We start from the raw sequence: 26692 nt of genomic DNA on the forward strand, positions 1-26692 counted from the left end.
ATGATGATGCAAACATATCTCACCTGTCCATGGCATCGCTGTTTGTGTGGCTACTTATTTATATACTTGGGATTAATCGAATGAAGAGATAATTTTTTTTTAAATCCAAGTAGTTATAATTGAAGGTCATTTTGAGTTAAAGACCACATTTAGTTCAGGAATGGACTAATGGCCTGTTTAAGCTGGAGGCTATTAATTGACCTTGAGGGAACTTAAATCTGCTCTTCTTTGCTCCTTGAAATATCACCAGTTATTGCTCAAAGTGGTTGGTTTCCAATTACACAAAAAGAATATTTTGAGCAGAAACTTTATAAAACAGAAATTTAATATACACCCCTATATAATGATGCCCAAAGGTTGCATGGTGTATGGTCATTCCGTTTCATTTTCAAACTTTTTTTGATTCTTTTTATCTACTCTTTTTTTATTCTGAGTATTTATCAGAGGCAATCATTAAAGTATTTAAGAATTGTTTGTTCTCTACCCAGAAATTTATTGTTCTACATGCTCAAAGATGTCAAACAATTACATGTTATCAACAGTGAGAAACCTCAGGAAATTGTTAGAATTCCCATGGGGGGGTAGGAGGGGGGGTTGCTTAACAAACTCTTGACAATTCTTCTATCTAAAATGAAAATTATTTTCATTGTGATGTCACATTTTCCTTTGCTCATTGCGTAATATATTGGGAAGCCCAATATTTGCAGTTTTAAAAAAGTGTACATCCTGTGCCCAGATTCCAGTCTGTCTCATCAATCCATTTTGTCAAAATGTCTCAAATGGGATCCTTCATACAGACAAACAAATATACCCAGGATATCCCCTTTAACTTTTCGGGAATTCATTTTTACACGTGCATCAATTTGACGGAAAAAACAGTTGTCATCTTATTTCGTTTGATTCAGGTGATTGTGGCCAGCCTGCTCGCTCTCCTCATCTAGGAAGTGCAGCAATCTGAGTCAACTTCCTCCATCTCTGTTTTTTTATATTGTCCAGTGCTATGCTTCCTCATTGTACCAAAATAGAAATGGTTTGTTATTGTATCAAACTTGGAGACAGGCTATGGATTACACTGAGTTAGGATAAAGGATTTAAAAAAAATAAATTCCATTTGTCCCGGGGGGTTGTAGGGGGAAGATTGATGTCCTGGGGAAATAAAAAAGGGTAATGAAGTCCTATATTTTCCATAAGTGCCAGTTGCACTCCCTTTTCCTAATTTCATTTAATATTGGAGAGATTTGGTGGTAGAATAATTTCAAGACTTTTGCAATTACATGTCTTTGCATGAAATTGAGGAAGAAAGAAGTAAGCTTCAGTGTGAGGTAAGCACACAGTTTCCATTGAAATTAAACATAAAATTCTAGATGTTCTGATTTTACAACTTAGTATTTCATGTTACCATATCACACAGGCCGTTAGATATCTCTTCCTCAGTCTGTAGAGTAATGCCAGTTTATATCTCTGGATTTTGGGATTTAAAAGGAGATGTGGTATTCATGTGCATACTGACATGATCATTCTTTTCAATAGAAATGAGAAAGTATGTAGATAGGTAGGAAGATGACTCTAACCAGATCTAACTGGATAAAAATATTTGGGAACCTAGTTTTTTTAATCTATTTTACATGTTACTCTATGTCACCGAAACAATATATATCTTTGTGAATTTTTATAATAGCTTATAAATCAAAACAATAAACCTCCTCGTTCTTCTGAGGAGAATTATTGCCACAGGAAGAAATCAGATATTTTTGGAACAAAAGTCTGATTTAAAAAAAATAAATTGGGCCTCCCTGGTGGCGCAGGGGTTAAGACGCAAACTATGAAGCAATCCGCAGCCACTGCAGCACGAGTTCAATTCCCAGCCAGCCAGGGAGAAACCCCCATGGTGAGACAGACCTCTCCTGTCTCTCCCACTGCTCCCCTCATCAGTGTACTTCAGTCCATCTACCTGTTCTGTTCCCTGCTCTGTCTCTGGTAAATCCTCCCACCCCACCTCATCTCTGGTCTATACCCCAATTCTTGTATAAAAATAAATTTTTTAAAAAATAGCCCACATTGCTTACTTTAGTAATCAGTGTAAATCACATTATAATCAAATGACTACATGCTACCTGACCAGCCAGGAAGAGAATAAGTATTTGAGCATGGTTGAGTCATTTGGATGTCTACAAATGAACCCAAACCATATAAAAATATCCAAGTCAAGATAACATAGGAAGTCACTGATAAAGCCACAAATAGAAATTAGATTTCACAGTCTGTTGCTGATATTTTGATACTTTTGTGTGATTAAAGCATCCTCTAAACTTAAGCTTGTCTATATTTGAACCACACAAAGGCTTAAAACTACTGTACTTGTCCATATCTAAATGGTGCCAAGAGAGCATACCCCCAAGAAGATTGGGGTGACTCGTCCTTTATCTCAAGTCCTCATGCGATTTGGATTTACTTCAGATAAATGTGTTGTATTTATCTGATAAACATATTTGAGATAAGTGGTTTTTTCCCTGATAAATGTGTATTTTTGAAAAGAGTTAAAGATAATTAGGATTTCAATTGTGGAAAGTCCTTTTTTAAAGTAAAAAGCTTAACTCGCATTTTAAGAGAGCATAGTTATTTTACATTCTAAAGATCTCAATACAAAGAAATTCAGGAATGAACATACAGAAAGTCTGTGCATAATCACTAATAGATTGTGGTCACCAGATTGTTTTACCATGTGTATGTCTGTATGTTTGTGTGTTCCCTTTTAATAATTGTATCTTCTGTGAAATTGTATTCATACCTATGGATTTTTGCCATTGCAATTAAGGTTGGATATTAAACATTAATCCCTCCTTAGGTATAAGCTGTCACCATTTATTAAAAAGTATTAAATATAACCATCCATGTATATGCACTTGCAGATCTTTTAGCTTCAGAATTAAATATCTTGTTTATAGTGACTCCTACTGGAGAGTTAAAAAATCCAACTGTTTAGCTTCTAAATAAATTAAACTCAATAATACCTCCTGTTTCCTATAGATAAGGGTAGCCTGCATTGTCTGCTCTCCCTAACTTAACAAAACTTACTATTCATATATGTTTAAATATGAGAACATAGGTCCTGATATAAGAGCACAAACAGGTACTGCATATTTAAGTATCAACTGTACATACATATTCCTCATGCTAATAATAGTGGGGAATACAAAAAGGTTGTTATTTGATACCTTTGCTTAGTAGTGATGAGTTTTGCATGATCCTATATTTTCATAATTGTTTTCCATTTCACTAGATTTCTGTTAAGTCTATTTTGGGTGAGGTGGTTTTTCCATGGCTCTTTAAAGCACTCTTGCATAGAAAAAAACAGCAGAGGAGAGACAAGAAAACACACCATCATTTATAACAAGCCGCTGATGTGCTGAACGAGATGTCCTCTCATTTGGCTTCTAAAGAAGTGCTTGTGTTAAGATAGAAAAAGTGAACTCAAACTTGGAATATGACTTAGCCACCATCTCCTGCAGCAGAGTGGCAAAGTTGTCATTCTTATACAGGTATATATGCTCCTCAATGTGAGCCCCTGGGATTTCATAACTTTGTTCCTATCCTGATACTACTGTCTTAGTAGCTTAGTGATCTATGAAATGTCATCTAAGACTCTTTGAGCCTTATTTCTCTATCTTTAAAGTAGGAATAATACCCGTCACAGCGAACTGGTATGAAGATTAAACAGGTGTAGGCAATTATATGTTCTTTATATTATAATATCACTATACATTTATTAATTACTGTATGATTACCAAATTTTATTGATGGAGTATTTATCTAAGGTTATTTAATTTATCTATCTGTGGTTATTTTACTTATAGGCTTGCTTGTTCCCATTATGTTATGTAATCATTGTGTATTGATGAATATCACTGTTTTCCTTGGGGTATAATGTTTAGCTAATTCAACTGAGCTAGACAAAAGAGGAACAGCATTGTAGGAAAGCAAGTGTTACATTAAAAAAAGAAAAACTCTTTAGGTGTTCAATGATTTAAACAGTAATGTGGAGTTGTTCAAGTTCTACCAAGTTATATCCTGGGAGAAAAATGGTATTCTCCCATATGTCTGCCATTCATTCATCAACTCATATTTATTGAGCCTTATTCTGAGCAATGTGTAGGATCCTCTGTGTGTGTTGTGTGTGTGTTTCTCTGGGTTTGTTTAGACTCTGTAGTTGCCATATATTGTTGCAGTCATTCAAAAAAAAAAAAAAAAGGTAGAATTTAATTTAATGAGATCTGTGATGGGAAGTGAATAGTTCCTTACACTGTTATGGTTTGTTTCCTGATTGTTTGATATATGTATGACTGCCTCTGCTTCATAATTAAAACTTTAGTATTTAGTCCTATTTCCCATTCTATTTAAGAGCACAGATTCTATCTCCTCAGCATGTGGTCAGGACTCTGGAGGCAGGAAAGAATGTCATACATGTCTCTGAATTCTTCCAGGATGGGACTTAACCCAAAGTAGGAAATCATTAAATAATTGTTTTTGCAATGATTGAGTCAATACACAAATCCAAGAGTCTCAGTTTTACTTGTTTTTAATGCAACAATTCATTCATTCATTCAGCAAGTTTTTATTGAATGTCTCTACCTGTAGGTGATAGTATCTACATACATTATGATTTTGGATCAAATATTCCCCAAATTTCTTATGGCGACCCTAAACGTGTGTCCCCAGTTCTGCTTCACTTTAAATGTATCTAACAAGGACTTTCTGGAAATCACAAAAGTACTGTAAACTTTAGATTGTAGAAGAAGGTGAGAGTTAAGTGTGTGTGTATGTGTGTGTGTGTGTGTGTGTTTTAAGTGATCGGCACTTCTACATAATAGTTTTATTGGTACAGGTTTTTCCCCTAAAGGTGGCAAATAAAACACCTGGTCACACTCCTACCCCAGTGCAGAGGAGTTTGTAGTTCTCCTCAGAGCGAGTGATGGGTTACTAATTTGTGTAGCTAACTTCCATTCTCAATCTTTTCAATGATAAGAAGAGCCTTTGCGTAGCTACTGTTAGGTAACTTACCCAATTACACAGTGCTTAAACAAACAACAGACCAAGTCACAGCCCCTTAAAGATTGACTGCTCTGATTAAGACTTCTTTTAAAATTATTACGAAACACATGGATTTATGCATATAGCTTCAGTTGTTCTTATACTTCTGTGCTAACTCCCCACGCATCACACTAAAAATTTATCATGGATGATATTTCTGTCACAAAGAAAAACTTCAAAGTCTGAATTCTCAGATATGTCTCAGTTGACAAGCCACTGACTTGAGTTCTGTGATTGAAATGTACTCCAAGGTCAGCAAACCAAAACCTGAACATCACGGGATGATAATACCTTCAGTGTTTCACTGATTATAATTCATAGATCGCCTTTCAAAGGAGTGTATCTTTATTAATAATTGCAAATTTGTACTTTTGAAATTTTAGACTGTTTTCCATTAGCTAATGAACTCCGGGAAGCTTACTGTTCTAGTCTCATTTTCATTTTTTGAGTCCCATGTGCTGATTTTGTCAGGGCTTAAAAATCTCTTTCACCTTATCAGATTAAAAATATTTATTTATGCACATGTTAACAATATATTTAAAAGCAACGAGAGCTTCAATTTTTAAAATATTAATTGTAACTCATTAAGGTATGAAAATTTTATTGATCCTTACATAATTAATAGAAAGGCATTTATGTGTTTGTGAAATATCTTAAGAAGAGGCTTTTAATGTTGACGAAGCAGAATGGTCGTTTTTCAGAAATCTTCCTCAGTCATGTCTGAAAAGTTAGGGTGTAGAAACAGGCTCCTGAATCAGGGGTTTCCATAAGAAACAACAAAGGAACAACAAGGACACCAAAACCCCCAACTCCTCTGTCTTTAAATTCAGGTCCCTCTTCCTGGTCATAGACTTCACACACTGTCCTCTCATAGGTGGGTACCTTGGCCTTCTGCATTAAACACTGAGGGTGGTTTAAAGGTTACAAATGTGATCCTGTCAGATTGACAACTAACTGTTCTAATGAGGAAAAAATCCTCAAAGCATGAAATTTGAATGAAATGTGTGATTATAATTCAAGTACTGTTTACACAAACCTCTGGGGACCTTCCAAATAAATGCAGAGCAAGTGAGTTAGACAAACCTCTGGGCCTTCCTATATGTGTGTGTGCGCGCGGTGTGTTTATTTTAGAGTGTGCGGGAAACTTTCCACCATTAGCCAAGGTTTTGCTCTTCAGAACCAACACCGCTCCTCCCTCGTTGTTTATTAATACTGTATGTGTTTTGTTACCATGTTGAGTTGTAAGGAAATAGGTGCTTTGAATTATTAAAGTTGATTCTTGAGAATAGATGTATGCTCGGGTGGCATTTGCTTCGGCATATGCAAATGATTTAGTTTCATTTGGGATCAATTCCCAGAGGCCCTCCTTTCCTGTGATGCTCTGAATTTGGCAAGCTCGGAGTCAGCCCATCTCCTCTCCCCCCCACCCTCTCTGTCTCTGTCTCTCTCTCTCTTTTTGTTCCTTCCCCCTCTAATTGTTGGTGGATAGCCTATAAAAACAATAAATACATAAAGTCACTTGCTTGTTGAAAACGTTGCCATCTAGAACCAGCCCATTGTTCAGTGGCGAGCCATCAAAGTGAAGGAAGGTTTTCCATGCCTTAATCGCAAACTTTAGGAAAAATTCAACTTCTGCAACGTACTCGATGGGAAAACCTATGACAATGTGTGTGCAGACGCCGGTCCTCGTGTGAGTACACAGCTCTGCAAACGTGGTCACAGAGGTGCCTTTTTCGGAACTGACAGCTCCAGGTCACTCGGAGTTTCCATGTACCCAAAACTCCAGCGTTAGAGAGAACCCAGCAGCCCAACAGCACTAAGTTGGTGATAGATGAGCCAGCCTCTCAGCGAGAGCCCGGGACTCCAGACAGACAGGAGGATGTGCCCATGGGGTGGGGGGTGGGTGGGGGCTGTCACTGGGTGTGTGGGGGGGGTCGCCCCGCTGCATCCCGGCCTCCAGGCCGAGGTCAAGTTCAAGGGCGGCCCTTCCCACCCGCGCCGAGCCCAGGGCGGGTCGCAGCGCTCCTGTGCCTCCTCCTGCAACCCCGTTTTGTAGGTTGTTGACCAAGCAGTCAGAAAACACTGCCCTCTCTCTCCTCCGGAGCGAGGTCAGAGACGTGGTTGTTTTTTTTTTTTTTTTTTTCTTTTCCTCTCCCCCTCTCCACTTCCCTCCCCTCTCCCCGAGTCGAGTTCTCAGGCAGCTGCGTACAATGCTGGGAGCTCGCCAGCAGCAGAGACAGATGGCAGAGTTATTAGATGTGCATCATACGATTCCCTTCCTGCCACTCGCTTTTTAATCAAATTAAAACAAAAAAGAAAGAGAGGGAGAGAGAGAGAGGGGGAGTCAATTAACTGCATTTGTATTCTGCTCAATAATGGACCCTGTTCCACTTTTACCCTAAGGCAGTTGAGTGGAAATTTTAGAGAAGAAAAGAGAGCCTCGAACACAAAAAAAAAAAAAGAAAGAAAAGAGAGAAAAAGAAAAAGAAAATTTAAGCAAAGAAAGAAAAAGAAGAAAAAGGGGCAAAGACAAGACAGGGGGTGGGTGGGGTGAGGACTGCAGCCGTCGGGCCGAATCCGCGTTCTTGGGGGGCTCTCCCGCAGCCCCCCGGGACGGGCGCGCGCGCCGAGGCCGGGGCCCGGCCGGCCCCCCGCGCAGGAGCGTCTGACAGCGGCGCCCCCCCCGCCAGGAATGGTCTCTCCCTGCTTTGCATATTCACCACGCTTGGCCCGGCCATATGGGAAAATGCAACTGAAGGAATTGTTGTGAAAAAAGGGACAGCGAGTTTGAAATAAAAGTTGCTAGGAGCGGCCCCGAGCAGGACGGCGGCGGCCATGTACTGCGCATACACCATCCCGGGCATGGGCGGCAACTCGCTCATGTACTACTACAACGGCAAGGCGGTAAGCGGCTCCCGGGCGGGCAGGCGGTTTGCAGAGTCGCCCCGGACGGCACCCCGGCCCCCGGGCCGCGAGGGCGCTGTCCTTTGTGGGCGCCCGGGCTCGGCCGCCTGCCTCCCTTTGGAGGGGTTCGCCCCCGAGGGGTGACAGCGGTGGGTTGGGGGGCTTGGGGAGGTGGGACCTGGAGCGAAAGTTTGCAGGCAGGTAAAGTTGGGAGGTGGTGAAATTAAAGGGAAAAAAAAAAACTAAAAAAAAAATAAAAATTAAGACTTTGGGGGGAATAGGGTACCCCCCAGGACTCTCTCCAAGGACTTGCAGAATATGAGGAGCAGAGTTGAGAAGGCTCAAGTTAGGCTGGGGGAATTGGGGGGAAGTTTCTGCCTGGACTGAGGTTCTGTGCTGTCTAGAGTCTCGCGAAGTTGGAAGCTTAAGTGAAATGGATTTAGTGGAGAGAGTCTGAGAATAGAGCAAAGACACAGAACTGAGGCAGCTAATTAAGAAGTAGATGATATAAGTTTATTTTTTCTAAAGCCAAAAAGAGGAAGGAAAAAAAAACAACCGGGGCTCATTCATGCATAGAACAATATTGTCGTAAGTTATTTGTGTTGTGTGGCTTCTCTCCTCAATTTCTCCCCCTTCCAACAGAAACGCTTTATTTAAGAAAAAAAAAAAATGTGTCTGGTATTTTGTGCATAACCCCAGCAGAAGGTTTATACTTGCCATCTGGAGCTTTATTTTTTTTTTTCCCCCCTTCGGCTGGGCCCTCTGAAGGGGAAGGATTTCAATATTTTCAAATCGGTATGTGGGGCTCTGCGGAAGAGTTGTTGGGGATAAGAGGAGCGAAAATGTTTTATTTTAAAATAGAAGAAAGAGAATGGGGAAAAAGTGAAGAGCAGCATTTACAAACTGGTCTCTTTGTGCACTTCGAACTTCCATTTGGATTATTCTTAATCAGGATGTGATAGTTAGGCCAAGGGGACCGATGAGGGCTTCCACGGAGGCCCAATTCCACTGTAGCGATTGGTGCAAACGAATTAAACCTGTGTATGTGGTGGAACATGCAGGCGTGTATATACATACCGATGTGCGCGTAACGGTTATATGCTCAGCATATACTGGAATGCACACATAGACGCAAGAGTTTGAGGGTGCACTGTGATTCCAGAAGGTTAATAATTTCATTTAGGAAACTTTGTGAATGAGCCACTGCTGAAATAATACCAATTACTTTTCTTTTGAAGAGTGCAAATAAATTGTCAAAAGTTCACAAAACTATCCTGGTTTTTATCTTTTTTTTTTTTTTTCCTCAAAAGAGAACAGAGTGTGTAATTAGAAGAATAGTTCCGTGTGGTGGATGTGGTAAGGGAAACATGATTTTAAAACAAATGGCTTATTTTGTGAACCTATCAAATGTGAGGTGGTTAAACTTGTAACATAAATATTAGCATTATGTAACTTCTTTTTTGTAACAAGTGCCTCATTTGCTATTGGGAATTACTCATATATAGTTCTTAGGACTTTTGCCTATTTTTGACATTCCCATATATAACATAGTCAGTTTCTTTAATTTTATAGCACTTTCAATGAAAATTTTGTGAATAATGCTATCATAGTCAGCTAGAAAAAAGTGCATCAGAAGCAATAAGACAGGTTCAGGAATTATCTGACCCTTATGCACTATAAGAAAATTACAGTGAATATAAGTTACATGATTTTTATCTTGAGGAATTACTAGTGATATGATTTTTATATTCTAATTATTAATTTTACATTTTTAATGTCTAAACTGTTAAAATTTTAGTTTGAGGTTTGGACATTTTAACTCCCCTTTAGCCAAAAGGAATTTTTAAAAATATGTGCTCTATTCCCATAGCTTGCCAGTTGCCTCTACCATAAGAAAATGCTAAATATGACATCATATCACTAATATGCCCTCTCAGTTGCCAAATATTTTGGTTGTTAGATTTTTTTTTTTTTGAGAGGATGGTACTCATAAAATCAAGATCGCTCTGTCACAGGAAATGTATTTATAGGAACTGTTTTAAGGCGTTTATTAAAAACAAATCTGGTGATGTGTATCTCTATTGATTCAAACACTAGAAAGAGGCAAATTGTACATACATTATAGTTAGAAAAAATAGCCATTTGGAACACCAGCAGAAAGCTTTTGAAACCACGGATGGTTACCAGTTCTTCATTTTTGCTTCATGAGACAGACAGCAAAGTCTAGTTGTGTGTGCTCCTTGGATGGGCCAATTCTATACCATTTTTACAAATGCCTTCATGCATACACTGGGGAAGCAGATTTTTGTTTATTCTACAGTGTGTATTGTACTGGCTCTAATTCTGCATTCAGCGGCTTTTGATTTGGTGCCAGACATCTTGTGGAGATTGTGTATGCCATGCGTTAATTGTTCAAAATGCCTATCGAAGAGACTTTACATTTGAGTTTCGTTTGTTGTTTTGGGTTTGAGTATCTATGCATTTCTGTGTATATGTGCGCATAAGACCAATGTGTGTTTTAAGCTAAATTGTTGGAGTTAAGTGTGATCAGCTATTTGTTACACAAGCTTTCCTCTGAAGACAACACAGCACTGAATTCCTTCCTTTTTTCCCAGTGACAAGTCAATTACTTGTTTAAATTCAGTTTGAACTCTCTGAACTGAGAGAGGCCAGAGGAAGCAGGTTTTCCCTGTGAATAAACAAAAGAAGAAAAATGTAAAATCATTCCAAAACACTGTGATTTTAGGTTGTGGGAAGAGTACAATTAAGCATTACAACAACTATGATTTCTTCTTTTTGGACTGGCAACTACAGGGTTTGTAAAACCAGTTTTCCTCTAACTTCCTAGCAAGAGAAATGTTACAATCAATGATATTTTAGGACAAAGGAAAACATGAATTTTCTGTTACCTTAAGTTAGGAAGTGTTTCCATGACCATATTCTGCAACAAATGGTTTCCTTCATTTTGTGAAACACTGAACCTGTTCTCAAGTGTGGACTTCATGAAGCCAAACCTACAAAAAAATCATAACACTAGCGCTATCAAAGAATCCACCCTGATTATACATCAGAATGTATTTTTTTTAAAAATCAGCTCCTCTTCAGGTGAGAATATCATGGACTTGACCAAATGATTTTTGTGATTCCTTTTCTCTGTGGATTAGAGTATTGAATACAAATGAATTGGCTGCTCTGCTAAATAAAAACTTTTAAAGCATTGCATCTTAACGATAGGAGAGAGGTTTTTCTGCAGAGAAAATCAGTAGAGTTTCTTTTAAGGGTTACAAGTGTGAGCTGCTGTCAGATTGTGCCGGTGTCTGTCCTCCTTCAGGCTGGAAGCTGTAGCAGGCATCACCTGGGCTACAATAAGTATAGCTCTAGCTCCGCATTTTGATTTTTTATAACTTCTTACATCTTCTTATTCAATGAATAAGAATTTTAATAAGTAATTATTTGGTCAAAATCCATATATCTAAAAATAAATCAATTTCACAAAGATAAAATTATGGCAAATGAAATTGAAAACAAAAGTGGCGAAATTCCCTCCTAATGGTAATTTAAGATCACATCATCAGCTCTCGCCAGCATGTGCATGTGTTAAACCGTACAGAGAAACCTATAATTATTGTAATTGCTCTTTTTGCTTTATACTAACAAGCTTCAAACCATGTTTCAAACTAGTCGTTTTGAAATAGTTATTTGTCAAGTCATCAAATCTCAGAAAGTAAATGGTAATGAGCTTTCCATGTTTACATTCTGACTGGTGGTCATATTATGCAGCTTTTCAACCCCATAAAGTTCAAAGATGAAAATGGATGTTGATTATTTCTGATATCAAGGCCAAAAAAAAAAAAATCCTGATTCCTGCTTACGATGAAAAAGGGACATTTTGATCTCAAAGTCTCTTAGTTGGAAATGCACTCTCAGAAGATAGTTTTCCTGTGAATTAGTGACAATCTCAGACAGCAACCTAAGTTTTTTTAAGCTAAAGATTAGGATTCAAAGTATTTTGTTTTTTTTTTACCCCCACGTGCTAACATTAAAAAAAGCTTAATATTTAATCAATACCATTAATAATATCTTACGGTATATTTTACATACAACCTTTTCTTTGCGGTCCTCACAGTTGCTTTCCGGAGCCTCATGCAGGTGGCCAGTGAGTTTTAAAGTTTTTAGTAGTGTATCAGCTAAGCAAGTTGTATTTAATATTTTTGAAAGATAATTCATATACTTAACTATTTTCAGAACCACAGTTAGAAATGAAAGCAGCTGACATAATTGTGTTACTTTTAAAATTCCTTGTTTAGCTTGTATTAACTGAACAAAAATGTGCTTAGGTCACAAACTAATACAATTTTTCAATTCCCCACGGATTCAAGAAAACAAAATATATTATAGACAAAACATGCAGAAAAAAACTTCCCTTAAGTGAACTTACTTTTTGGTATTGCCATATTAAGCATTTTAATTTACCCCATTGTAAAATCACAGTGATTTTTTTTCTTTTGTGTTTGATTGCTTAAAACAAAATTCTGTTCATTTTGTTGTTTACGTTTAAGCTGGCAAAAAAAAAAAAAAAAAATCACCCGACGCTTAATCTTGATTTTGGGACTTGCTCTCTTGCTTCTGATTAAATTTCCAAAATCTCTGCCTGAGATTCACAGATGCCAGAACATTTCTCTGGGGCAAATTTCTTCGAAGGAAAAATATAGATCAGTTATATATTTGGTTAATTTTATCTCATCTCTAATTTCTGGTAGGTCTAAGCATTTTTGAATGTACAGTTGAGAAATGATAAGCATCCCTATAGCTAGGCGATGGCATTGTTTCAAGGAGAATTAAAAGAAAGGACATTGGAACACAGGGGGAAGAGGACTGAGGAGAAAAGTAGCCAGGAAAAAAAGATCTAATAGCTGGTGCAGTCTTTAAATACCTTTCCAACTGATCTGCAGGAAATTGTGCTGGAGAATTGTTTGTTTCCTGTTCCACTATAAATGTGGTTTGCATTACTGTCCCTATTTGTTTTGCTTTTTACTAAAATTGCAGTACCATTATAGAGACTTGAGAATCAGTGAATTCATCCTTAAAACTTATTTTTTAAATAACCTTTTGTCATTATTTGATTTTAGACGTCATCATATTTCATTATTATGAATGTTGTGTGTGTTTCCAAGTCTGCTTGAAACTTCCATCACTGTGATGCTACCAAGGGGGAGGGGGTATTGCTTTTATCTTATTAGAATTTGTATCACTAGAATTGCCATGTACACCATACCTATATAGGGTCAGCAGTATGCCATCAGGAAATTATTCTCTCTATATCTATGGATAAAATTATGGATCCAGTGAAATTACATAGATTTTAAAATATGATTGTGGCAACTTCAAAAGTTGTTAGAGTGCAGGTTTACTTTACTCTTAAGAAAATGCAGTAGGGACCTATTTGCCCTCATGTCAAACTTGAATGCATATCTTAGAATTCTGACAATTTCAACACACACACACACACACAATCATTCCACTTTTTTCCTTTTTTCCTCCAAGATTATCAGATTAAAAGAAACTTCATTTTTCATATTCAGTGTAATTTAAAAGATAATTTTAGATTTCAGTCTTTTAGAGTTTGTGTGGCTTTGATTGGGTTGAAATCAGTCCTTAATACTCCAAACATAACTCTAAGGTGACACAGGGTAAAGTTATATGTTGTAAACATTATAAAAATGTTTATGCTAAAAAATAAGATTTAGAACTCTGTGTTCATAAAATATTTATGACCTATTCAGGAAATCATCATAGTAATTTTAAAAAGCAGTTATCTGTACACTAGGCAAAACAGATGAATAGTGACAAAATTGAAAGAAATACCTCCATAAAATAATTCTATTTGGATGAAGTGATCTAAAAAGTGAAGCGTAAAATTTTCAGGAAACTTCCCAGGTTTTGGAAGTGTTTAAACACTTGACGATCTGTAATACACAATTTGCTCCTTTATCCTATCATGTTAGGCAAATTGCTATTATTACATTTTATTAAGCAAAACAATTCTATTCTTCTGATGAATAATTCTGAATGTTAAATTCACTGGTTTGCTTTGAAAATGCTAACTTTGGGATCCTTTGCTCATGATTTACCATTTAGGTTGCAAACTATAAGCTTTTGTTAACAGATGTACTTAAGTCACCAAAACCACCTTCTGATGAGTATTTTAAAAATCACATTTCTGATAGTTTTGTCTGTAAATTTCCTGTTGCTTCAAGTCTTTTATCTAGTTTTCTTCAAATTGTTTTTAATTAAAGTGGTCTGATCTGCACATGCTAATCAGGACATTTTATTCAAAAGTGACTTTAATAGGGGTGCTATACCTCCAGCATTTTATTTGGGAGAACATTCTGCTTTAAAGGCACTCCCCCTATCCAATTGTGATAAAGAGTGGGTTTAAAACACCTGAGAAGTCAGAAACCAGAGAGTGTAGATGATGGTCTAATTTCAGATTCCACCAAAAAAAAAAAAAATGCAGGCTTTGGCATCCTCTAGAGACCTTGGGCTGTGCTTTCCTGGAGACCAAATTACACTCCTCTTGAGAGAGGGCACGTTGAGGTAATTGGTGGGACAGAGTGGGGAGAGTTGAATTCCAGCTGCTTCCATTGTAGCTGACCTGAAAATGAATAGGGGATGTTAAGAGTGGAGGCTAACATTTATCTTGGCTTTTTCACCTCCACAAACCCAAGGGTGAGAATTATAGAGTACTGAATGACTGCACCAATAATAATCCTGTTCAAATGGGAATTGCTATGTTGGGAAAAGCTCTGACACCATTTTAAAAATAGTTGATGCATTTACCAACCACAATCCTATTACTATAGCCCCAATAAAGTTTAGCCACAGTATGGAAACACTCCTTGTTTTTATTGTTAGTCATCTAGTGAGTGTGTCTTGGATTCTCACCTCTGAGGCTACCATTTTAAAACACTCATAATGAAAGACATTCCGAAGGCTCTGGAATCCCATGCCCAAGAAGGGAAGCCTAAAGTGGAAGTGTCTGTACTCCTTCACCCCCAGAATGTGTGCATGTTTTCTCTCTCTTTCTCTCTCTCTCTCTCTCTCTCTCTCTCTGTCTCTCTCTCTCTCAATAATGCTGTATTGCTCAATATCTTTTCTAACGAATAAACCAAATTAAATTGATGTTACATGCATATTTAAACCCCATCCAGTTAAGTACTGACGTGATTAAAATAATCAAATGTATTACTTAAAAAATTAAAAAGGATAAATTCTGTACCCCATTATTTTATTGACTTTTAAATATAAATTGCAGAAATGTTTACATTCCTAATGGCATTATTAAGCTAAACTGACAAATCAGAGGAAAAAAGTTGATTGCCCAGCACATTATTATTTCTGCACCTGTTATTACAATTCAGAAGTGGAGGCTCAGCATACAGGAGCAGAATGGGTGCTGTTTTCTTAGGCTTCCTTTGTGTGATGTGGGGGTTGGGATAAATGTTTAACAAGTGTGGTTTTACTTTGTAGTGCCTTTTTGTGTGTTGATGTGATTAAAAGACTACAGTGTTTTTCGTGTAGCTTTGAAATTAATATGCAAATAATAGGGGATGGTAGGACTCTCCTGTACCTGCTGCACTGATGCCTCCCTGAACAGAACCGGGGATTTTAGCTTTTTAGTGTAGGTGGTTTCGCCAACTTTCATCTCTCCTCTGTGAAAATGCAGGGAAAAATGAGACAAGAGGGGCATAGCATATTAATTTAAGAATAACTTCAGAACTATGCTAAAATATTTTAGATTTTTATTTTCTAGTTATGTATTATTGGTCAGGTTGGTAGGACTTCGATTAAATTTTTTTAAATGATGATGTAAATGATATAACATTGCCAGTGCTTTGGTTTAATTTCTTTTCCTTTAGTTTATTTCCTCTTTATATTAATTGTACAATAATCAATTTTCTAATATTTCAGCCCTGTTCCTCTCATAGGTGGCAATGATTGTTAATAGAATTCAAAAGTGACTTGGTGCTTACTGTCCACAATGAATTTCATACAGAGCAACCTAAACTTTTGGCAACCAGTGGAGTAAACAGAGCCACATTCCTTTTTGCTGTTTTTTTTCAGGTTCTTAAGAATGTCATTATAATCTTCAAAATGTAATGCCAGATTTGGATTGAGAGGGGGGGAAAGTATCTTGACTTCTTCCTATCCAACAGATAGTTTGAGTTTGAAAAAAAAAAAATGGTTAAAATGCTATTGATGTCCTTGAAGTTACTAGTCAATGCTATGCATATGAGTTTAGATTTTGTCCTGTGTAATAATTTAAATACCTAGACTTTAATAACACTTAATGTGTAGCATGGATCCCACTTAATCTCTCCCCGGCTTCACAGCTAAATGTTTATACAAACGATCTCTCAATTTTGATATCAACTATTTAACTGTCTTTCCAGAGTTAATACTATTTCCATAATTAAACATGTTGCACAGTTCCCTAGGAGTCTAACTTTAAAATGATGTCCTTCTGTTTTTCTAAGCTATCTATTGGCTAGGTCAGCAAAGAAATAGGAGCCTGGGTTTATTTTATAGCAAATAAGTTATTACTCTACTATTGTATTAGATATTCAGCTTTCAGAGGGAGTAAAAGATAAAATTCCATCATATTTTCATTTTGTTACATTTGCAGCAGAAATGTGTATGCTCAAATTGGTTATTTTAAACTCATGACAGCTGTGATATTTAAAATGATCACAGCTGTTGTGACTTAAAATTGATTTTTCTATTAACACCTGAGAAAAAGACCTGTGCTGTATTAAAAACTTAAATAAGGTAACTGTAAAATTAGATATGTTGATGTGAATCTGGTAATCCTGCTTCCCAGAGGTTGCAAAGTACAGCAAACCCCTTGGATGCTTCCAGGGAATGAGCTAAAACTGCTATAAATAGCAGTGTGATTGTTAAATTCATTTACCTTTTAAAGAATTCATGTAATCACAGATCCTCTTAGCCCAACTTTACAATGTCAGTTTTGCTAATAAAACCTTTTAGGAGTCAATGTACTTCATTAACTCCAAGAAAGATGACTTATGTGAATCATTATGAGACCCTAACCTCTACACTTCTTTACTTTTCAGATATGACACTGAGAAATGCGAAACCACAATAAATCTGTCCTTATGGAGGAAGTTTTGGTTATATGGTTCTTTTCCTCCTCCATTTTTAAATGATGAAAAAAAGAAAAACAGTTTAAAAAGGAGAAACAAATTATGACTAAGTAGTTTTAAGTTAGCACTTGCTTTTGGAATTGTTAATAGATTTTTAATGTTCACTTTGCAGATCCATTTACCTTGTTTTAGAGTTAGATGTGCTCCCTGATTTGGTTGATCTGTTTTGACATTGTCCTCATGATAACCAGTGTTGGAATCTCGAATGTTCCAGAAGAGGAACTAACGGTTTATCCAGTCTGACAAAACTTAGACACATGGGTATTGAGATAGGTTCATATTTTGAAGTAGATGATGTAGAGGATGGAACATACAGCTGGCCTGATGTGGAATTATTTATAGATAATCGTGCCTCACAGATGCATTGCCAACAGGGAGCTATGTAGATTAAACTCTTTGGCTGGTCCTAGGCTTTTTACCTGTGTAACTCAATCAGAATTAAAAGCATGACAGATTTTATGATGATAAATGTATGGCTGATCAGAGAAAGTACGGATGAGTGGGTGAATAGATGGATAGATTACATAACTAGACAGTAATAGATAATGCCAATTATTTATTACTCAAAATGTGTTTATTCATCAAAATTTACATACAATGTATTATTTTGATTATGGTGTATCTTCCTGAGCCTTAGTCAAAAATAGTGAACATTTGCTATCGCATAACTAATTATAATAGAGATGGTTGCAAAACTTCCAGAATGAGCTGACTACCTATTTCAAAGTTACAGCCTAGGACTGATGTGCGCCATAAGATCACAAGGTCAGAATGTCACAGACGGAGTGATCCATCAGTGTAAATGGATGCTTCCTGGTTTAGCTGAAGGAAGATATTCCTAGTGATGGCCATGGTTTATGTGGAGATTTAAGAAAATCAAAGTGGGTATTTGTTGCAGACATGCTCAGATTACAAACATCTATCTTTAGAACAGTGGTGACCCCCAGGGGACATGTGGCAATATGTGGAAAATATCTGATTGTCACAACTGTAGGAATGGATTGGGGGTTCACCGTTGGCATCTAAGGATGTTGCTCCACATCTTACAGGTCAGCTCCTCACTACTGCTGAGGTTGAAAAATCCTATTTTTGAAGTTACAGACCCGGCCCTTAATAATTAATTCCTGACATAATGGCCAGCCACCTTAAGAATGATGGCAGCTTATTTTTTCTTCCCAAAACAGTTCTTTTTTTTTTTTTCCCCCCTCTGCATAGTGCACTTTAATAGTGTCCAGGTATTTCCAACTTTACCTTGGAAATGTGTGACTTCATTTCAGGTGTTGGAAATATAGTACTCTATTTGTGAGCCCACTGAAAGAACTTCCGAGTAGAATATGTTGAGTATGTACATGAAAGAATGTACATCCCTTCCTAGCCTAAATGTATATTTATATATTTTCGAAATATCTTGATTCTCTCTCTCAGTGCAAATGTTGATTTAGTAGCATCGTTCTAAAAGTCACAGTTTGGAAGCATTACTATTTTTCTACAGGACATATAGAAGAAATAAATGAGTATAAAGAAATTAATAATTACATATAAGTATTTTTGGCATTAAGGATATTGTTTGCATCATCATTACATACATCCTCTGCACCGAGAAGATTAAAAATTAAAACCAACATTGATGATTCTCTTTTCAGCTTTCCCAATAAAGCAGCTTTTTTCTCCACCCACAAAGGGGATCTCTCTTCCTGCCACTTCTGTGCTTCCCATCAATGGTGGGTAATTCTTGGCAGTGATTTGGAAGTGATTTTGAAATCTAGATTGCCTTCCCTAGCACCCTGTGGAGGAAGGTGGCGGTATCTGGTGGCAGAGTCTTACACCTGCCAACTTGTAGAACCCAGAAGCACACCTCACTTCTTACATGCCAAGGTTTGGAGAGAGCTGCCAAGTCTAACAGTAACTAGTGCCATTCTTGAATTTCCTCCTCATGCTACACAGGGTCCTCCAAGGTTCAGTCAGGGTAGCGATGGCAGCCGGCACCGGCGTGGCAGGCTCTTGTTTGCAGTCTCTCTTGGGTGTACAGATCTGCTTTTGCTTATTGCTGAGTCCATTGTTGTATTTCAGTTCCCTCTGAGTACCCTCACACTGTGCCAAGAACCTCCCTATTTCCCTGTCCAGTTTGGTGCAACCCAGTTTGAGTAAAATCATATTGATAATTTGGCGTTTACTATGCTAGTCACGCCAAAGCCATCTTATAGCAGTGCCCTAATTGGCATTTATTTGATTCGTCTTCCACATTTTATTGTACAGGATTGTCTGTACTCAAAGTGAGCAACTGAGAGTGAAATTTTAAATGTTTCTGTGTGTGTGCCAGGCAAGCAATAAAGATTACCATTTTTGATGATGATCTCATTGATTTGGGGATTTCTGTTTCTGGGAGGTAGTAAATTGTTTTCACTGCAAATTTGCTTTAAAAGTCAAAGCTTTTTGAAGGAGCATGGACCTTATTCTCATTTTTAAATCAATATAATCAAAATGATTAATTACGATGGTCCATCTTGGACTCTCAATAACTCTTAGATTTCATGTGCTCCAGTATTGTGTCCGGAATAATATTAGAATATTAACTTGCTTGCACCATGTTTTTAGAATGTGCTTCAGAAAGCTTGAGTGTGTGGTATTTGTCAGACATTTATGGAGTATACAGTCAATCTTACCGTGACCTTAATTAATAGGAAAGAAGTCTATAACAGAAGTTTGCAGTACATATTTTATTGTAGTAATAATCAATATTCAATAAAATACATCTGTAAGCCTCAGCCCTTTCAGAGCGCTTTCTCACACACCATCTAATTTAACCTCACGGGGCTGCAGTAAGACCGGCGGCCCAAACGCTGCTGTTGCTTTTCACAGAGCTGTCCAACGGGGTGGACACTGACCACATGCCTGAGAAATGGAAGTGTGATGATGGGTCTGAATAACATGCTCAAGATCACATGGCTTAGAACAGAACTAGAGCGGCTTCTGCTACACATTCCAATATCATTTTGACATTTGTGTACCTTTACATTCAGCAAACATCACAAGTAAGAACTGACATTTTTATGCTACATAGTATTTTAGTGAATGTTGTCTCCTCCTCGTTGTTATTAAATTTAAAGCTTGATTTAGACAAACTTTACAAAGCACACCACCCTTTGTCCATCTGCACACAGTGGGGACCCAGAATTATACCTTACTCATCTCCTTCAGGAGATAGACTGTGTTTTAGTGCATCTTTATATATGTGTTAGCATGTTGTGGACGACCAAGAAATATATAGGCAGCCAAAGGAGAGAAAGTGCAGCTGCCATACTTGCTTTTACACCAAGGCAAAACTTTTGAGTAGAATATTCCCTGAGAGCTGATCTCCAAAGAATTTAGAGAGGTGACACCTTTGCTCTGAGTGCCCTAGTGAAAAGTAATATTTTAAAAGAAAAGCAGTTTGTATTTGAATACATAATATAAATATGTCTTTAAGCTAAATTAAAATGTCCTTAAGTCTTAACAGTCGTTTAATTCCTAACCTGACATTGTGGTGTTTTGAAATTTTCACTTCTCGACAAATTTTCAGATATTTAGAGGGCAAACTTTAACTCTTTGTCTTCCCCTCAAAGCTGACAACAATATGCACATAGTGGTCCATCCGGTACTCAAATAACATTTGATGAATGAAGTAATAAGTATTGAAACCTTTTTTTATGTCACATTTGTCAAGATTTCTCTTCTTCAAAATAGCCCAGTGAAGACATTATTTGTAGAATGAATAACTAAAAACATTTATTTTCCTTCATTGCATCTTTAAGTTTTAAATTGTGGAGACATGCCCCATGAATGAATGTCTGTGGTGCTGATAACCGCTTTGGCTCGTAGTGCTTACTCGAAATTGTACCGGTTATTTTTCAAATATAACTGCGGATGGCAGGGCATGAGTGTAGAGGCCTTAGGATATTGGTGAGCACAGGGAATAGGTGTGTCTGTGCCTTATGTTTGTACCACTTTAATAGGTGAGGTGACTGCAGATTTTTTTTTCCCATCATCCTCTGGTTGGGAAAACCAGAAACCTACATGCCTAGCAGATGCTTTCTCATTGGGCTTCTAACAGTATAAGCAAGCTATCATTTCTCTCAGTAATAATTATGGTGTTAAGAGGCATTTGTGTTCTCTGCACTCTTTCAGCTTGTACCATGTTTAGTTCCTGTTATGCAAATACTGCTTTAAACTTAGAAATGCCAATTTGCATTAATATTTTGGTTTCATATAGCTAGCTATTGCATTTCACAAACAAGTGCATTTTAATGAGTACTGGCAGAATGTTAAAAAAAATGTTATTCATTAAATTCTATTCTAGAAAATGCAGTCATTGGTTGCCAAAAATCATTAAGACAAAATAAAATGTGTTTGGAGGCCACAAGGCGATTCCGCTTAAAGATTGTTGGGCCATTATGGCATTCAGTGCTGTGAGATTCGGTGCTGTTCCTATAGGCATGGAGGGTGAGGGTTACTACTGGAAAATAGAAGCCAGGGTACCATTGACATTTGGGTTTATTTTCAAAATGTAAACATATTTTACTTCTTGGTATTTGCCTTAAGACCATAGGGAATTCACCTCTGAGTTAATGTGAAGACTGCAATCGTAAACACCAAGTTGTAAAGCAGTGTATTCCTATTTTATATTTTGATGTTAAATCCTGAAATTAGGTTTTTGCTGTTTTATGATTTTTTTTCCTCCCCTTGTGAAGATATTTTTTTTTTCTTTAATCAGAACTGTGAGCATAAAATTTTTTGATGGGCGCTGTATGGAAAAGTAAAAATTTTGCAACTGGATTTTCAGAAACGAACTGTTTTAACACATGGACTTTTAATGTTGCTGTCACGGTTGTCATAGCTTGTGGTTGCTAATTAAAATGAGCTTTTTTTTTTTTGTGGTGGTGTTGCCGTTGTTACCCACCCCACCCCACCCCCATCTTCAACTCACTTTTCCCAGAAGGAGAGTTCCAAGCCTTTGAAAATTCTCATGATTTTGCAAATCCACTCTATTTTTGTCTAGAATACAGGAAAGTTAAAACTGTGACTGGTATGATGCCATGTTTTGAATCCAATTTTAAAGCAACCCTTAGCAACCCAGGGAGTAAAGCTGACATCTTTGTATCTGTAATGAAGATAATTATACCTGCAAGGTGACATCACTAGTGGTGACAAATGCACTTGAAAACTGAGTCTCTGGTCTTCTCTGAATTCTGTAGACTACTTTTGGCATTTAGCACTAGACACCTCTTTCATGCTTGTCGTTTGAGAAGTTGCTTTCAGATGAATTTACTAAAGCTGACTGACACAGGGTTAAATTAATTCTTTTCTTTATTACTCAAAGTGATACAGACCTTTCTTGGACTAATGTAGCTTAATTAGTGGTCAATTAAAACTGAACATTGCTGAATTGAAGTTCTTTGATCAAACTCCCTGGCATGGGTTCGCTTTCTTTAACTAGCCACCATCTTGAATTCATTTGGAATCAGTAGTATAAACAAGTTTAAAACTGGTTCTTTTATAAGAAAGTCAGCAGGCTTGTATAGCTGTGGTTTCTTTTTTTACTTCTGTAGGCGGCAATTCAAAGGCATGCTAAATGAAAACAGTACTACCCCCTGAAAAAAAATACATTTTTAAAAGTAACACTGAGTAGTCAGAAAACAGTCAATACCCGCACCTATTTATTCTAGAGAGAAGATAAATTTCCCAATTTCAGTGGTTAATTTTGTTGTTACATGGAATCCTAAAAGAAAACTGCCTGCCCTCACCGAGTTCATAGTTATAACAAAAAAGGAAAAAAACAAACAAATCAAGCTGGGGGGGGTGGGGGAGAGATGGGGCAGGCACTGCTATAACATGTATACAGAGATTTAACCCAATTGCCCCTAAATTCATTCTTTATTGCTCTTGGGAAAGCATTTCACTTCTGTGCCTTGGGGCTGAGGCTGAGAATTTACTGAATTTACTTGTTGATTTTGTAATTTCTTTTGGAGGGCACTATTGCATCAGTGTGCGGACCGATGATGGAATATCTTTTACGCAAACCACTAGGTTAAAATATACATTGCTTTTCTTAGAATTTGGGTTCAGCTAAAAAAAAAAAAAAAAAAAGGAAAGAGAGGATGTGGGGAAACCGGGAACAGGGACAGAGAAAGTCACTAAATATTTGCAAGTAGATCAGCCTCTTTCTTTTATATAGCTGCATGTCTTAATATTTAACATGCATATGCTGTTCTTGTCGAAACATCAATTGATACCATTCAGTAATCCCAGTTTTTGAAAGCCTAACAGCCTATAAATACCATAGCTGGCATTCAGTTAGTGCTGTGTATTTTAAAGTATTAATTAAAACTGGCACTTTGATACTGGAAATAAAAGTAATAGATTAGGTTTTAAAGAGATAATTTGCTTGATCTGTAATGACTTCTTCCCACTTCTGAAAATATTACAGAGAAAGAGTTAAGGAAATCTTGGAAGTTACCATGTGGCATTTCCTTCCCCCTCTACGTGAAGTTCTCATGACTTATATCCAAAAATTAGACTTATAAACAATAATTAAAATAAAAATTTCATCACTTGACAGAAAGAGAAATTGTTTATAGTCAATGTGCCTTTCAGCATTTTCACTTGCCTTCTCCCTAAAGGGCTGATTAGAATGTAATAATTGGGGATGATAGCGGGAGGAAGACGACAATTCCATTTAATTAAAGATAATTTATTTTACTTTAAATTGGTGATGTCCCACATGAATAAGAGTAGATTTAGCAGATAGATTTATTAATGGGTACTGACATCTCAGTTGACATAAAAAGCAAACATTTTCTTTCCTCATTGTTTTTATTGTGTCTCAGCACCTGAAACTGCTATCATCCTGCTCCCCTCTGCTTTACAGAGCTGTAGACTTTTCCACCAAATATGCAATTATTAGTTTAGAAGCAAAACCAATTTGATCCTCTGCTGAGTTAAAAACCAGGCCAGCAATGTGAGAGGCTGCTAGTTTCTCAGGACTAACGCTAGCAGCTCTCCCTCCTCCAATGACATTCTTTTGACTGAACTTTAAGATATTTGAGTTTTCAAATTCCAAGACACTTGCAGCATTTTGAATGAAGATCATTACGATTTCCTTTGGTCTTGGGCAAGTTGCTTGCATGTTCCTTAAAAGAGAACTTGACCTTGAATGTCAAGAACAGTAAAAAGTGTCACAAACATCATTTGTACCACTTTTAGGTTCCTTTCTGACAAGGAATTCTGTAGAAATCAAGACTCTTATGTAATATTTTTTATTGTTGACTCAGGCAATTACAAACAGATCCTGGAAGTTATGGAAATTTTTAAGTTAGAAAGTAGGACTTTAAAAATACATGAAATTTTTTTAACATCTCAGCCTGTGATAATTTTCTGTTGGTGTACCGGTAGCAAAATTGTGTTTATAATTCTATAAATCCTGAAGTACTTTATGCTTCTGACAAACTGTGTTCAGGGTTCCCAATTTCTATTTCATCACTTTTACGTTATCCTTACAGCTCTACCCTCACATCACAGTTCTCTGTTATCTGTGTTTTCCATTGTTAAGTTATTTCTGTATACTTGCCTGGTAAGTTTCATTCACATCATATTTTTCTTCTCTGATTAAAATACAGGTGCCCTGGGCAATTCGTTCCCCCAGGACTTCAAACTTGCTCCATTCACAGTGACCCTCTAGTTTTACTTACATTCATTTATTTTACTACTTTGTTACCCTACTTTTCAAATGCAATCCTTTCTGCTAATTTCCTTTCCTTGCCTCTTCAGATTTCAGATTTGTGTTTTTCTAACTTATGTCAAAAATTAGTTTTATTTAACTAGTATATTCAAAATGAAGGGAGGAATGAGATATGAGATTTTTTTCTGGGGGGGGTAGAATTTTTATTTTGAACCAAATGGGTTTATTTTACCCAATTCTGCCATTGTAACATTTCATATTGATGTTCAATCAGTGGTGGTGTTTTTTAAGGATTAAGTTTTATTAAGTCTTGATTTTTATGTTGCGTTAACCATCTCCTTCCCCTCAGCCAAAACATCTTATATCCTTTTGTGTGTGTGTCCATTTAACTTGTTAGTTTTGATAACCTGACCTCTCTACTTAATTTCTTGTTGCTTTCACCTGTCTCTTTTTATTAATCTGGTATCTTTGTTTTACCTTATATCATTTCTTCTCCTCTAAGTATTATTAAGTGTGTTATACCTTCCCCCAAATTGTGCAACAAATAATGCTGGGAAAGTGGATGTTTGCAAGTAATGTTCTTTGCTGAGCATGGGGGAATTCTATCTGGGTTTTAAAATTCCACTTATTTATTTCCCAGAATTGTGTAGTCATGACTCTGGGTAGTGGGCACATGGACAGGGGTGTTCAAACTATCCTTAATTGGAGGGGAAAACCTTTCTTATGTTTGTAAAGGAAAGTGACCCTGCTCCTCTGTAGCAATGAAATTCCATTGTACCTATTGGCCAGGAGGCTGGCTCAGGGTGTGTGTGTGTGTGTGTGTGTGTGTGTGTGTGTGAGAGAGAGAGAGAGAGAGAGAGAGAGAGACGTGGCCAGCTACTGTTGCTTTCAGCGGCCCCCACTGCAAAGAAATAGGCACTGAGGTCAGAATGAAGACATTTTCTTTAACTCAGCAGTGCCAGTTCCTCTTCCTTTCCAAGGTATTTGCTTTTCTCTCTGTCCCATTGCTTCCAAAGCATGCTCTCAAATAGTTAATAGGATTCCATTAACTGGGAGGCCATTCCTCTCCACAGCAAGAACCTGGATGGGATACTTTTCTCTCCCAACCTCTCCTTGTAGCATCTATGCCCTCTAAAAAAGTCAACATTTAGGAAATGTTTGAAAAATGAATCGGTGAAAGAACCGGTTATAATATTCCAAACCAGAAACACCACCAGTTGCATTTGGAGAGAAGGCATTAGGGAGAGAAGCCGCCTCGCCTCTGAGGTAACAGGAACTGGGAGTGGAGAGGGAGCTACTAAACGTGGTCCAGATGCAGCTCCATCCAGGGGAAGCCTGCAGCTTGGTCATTTGGGTGACTGGGCTCGGCCCACCTCCCCTTCTTCGTGCCCTCCTCCCCGTCTCATCCTAGGCCCTCCCACCCCTAGGCGAGCCCCAGGCCTTGCAGCAGACATCTGTGGGCCCGAGTTTCATATATCCAGCATGAAGTTCCCTCTCTCCCTCCTATTATGAATTCTGTGCTGTGGTGCTGCTTGCTCCTTGTCTGTCAGATCGCACTTCTGATGCTGTCAGCCATGTCTGACCAATCAGCAAACAACACCACAGGATGAAATTTAAACAATGCAGATGCTCAGATACAGGGTTATGTTGACTGGACCACGAAGGGAAAGCAGAGGTAAGGTCAGAGCCCCCCAGAGTGGTTCCCCCAGCCTGCCTGGTTTCACACCTTGAGCTGCACTGTGCTGCCTTGGCTTGTATGCTG

General features: G+C 37.5%; 1 protein-coding gene across 14 annotated transcripts in view; it reads left to right on the forward strand.

The window, feature by feature from the left end:
- The window catches only part of TCF4 (transcription factor 4), a 347413-nt gene that overhangs the window by 247464 nt on the left and 73257 nt on the right, over window positions 1-26692 (forward strand). For 2 of the 14 annotated variants that reach the window (XM_037508479.2, XM_037508480.2), the window contains exon 1: window positions 7750-7992. The exons of the other annotated variants lie outside the window; for them this stretch is intronic. In XM_037508479.2, coding sequence (XP_037364376.1) covers window positions 7924-7992 — 69 coding nt within the window. In that variant the 5' untranslated portion in view covers window positions 7750-7923. Of the gene's footprint in view, window positions 1-7749; window positions 7993-26692 lie in introns of those variants that run through there. 14 annotated transcript variants of the gene reach the window in all.

Source organism: Talpa occidentalis, unplaced genomic scaffold, assembly GCF_014898055.3.
Source record: "Talpa occidentalis isolate TD23 unplaced genomic scaffold, MPIMG_talOcc4v2.1 talOcc4.13, whole genome shotgun sequence".
NCBI classification, from domain to species: domain Eukaryota; kingdom Metazoa; phylum Chordata; class Mammalia; order Eulipotyphla; family Talpidae; genus Talpa; species Talpa occidentalis.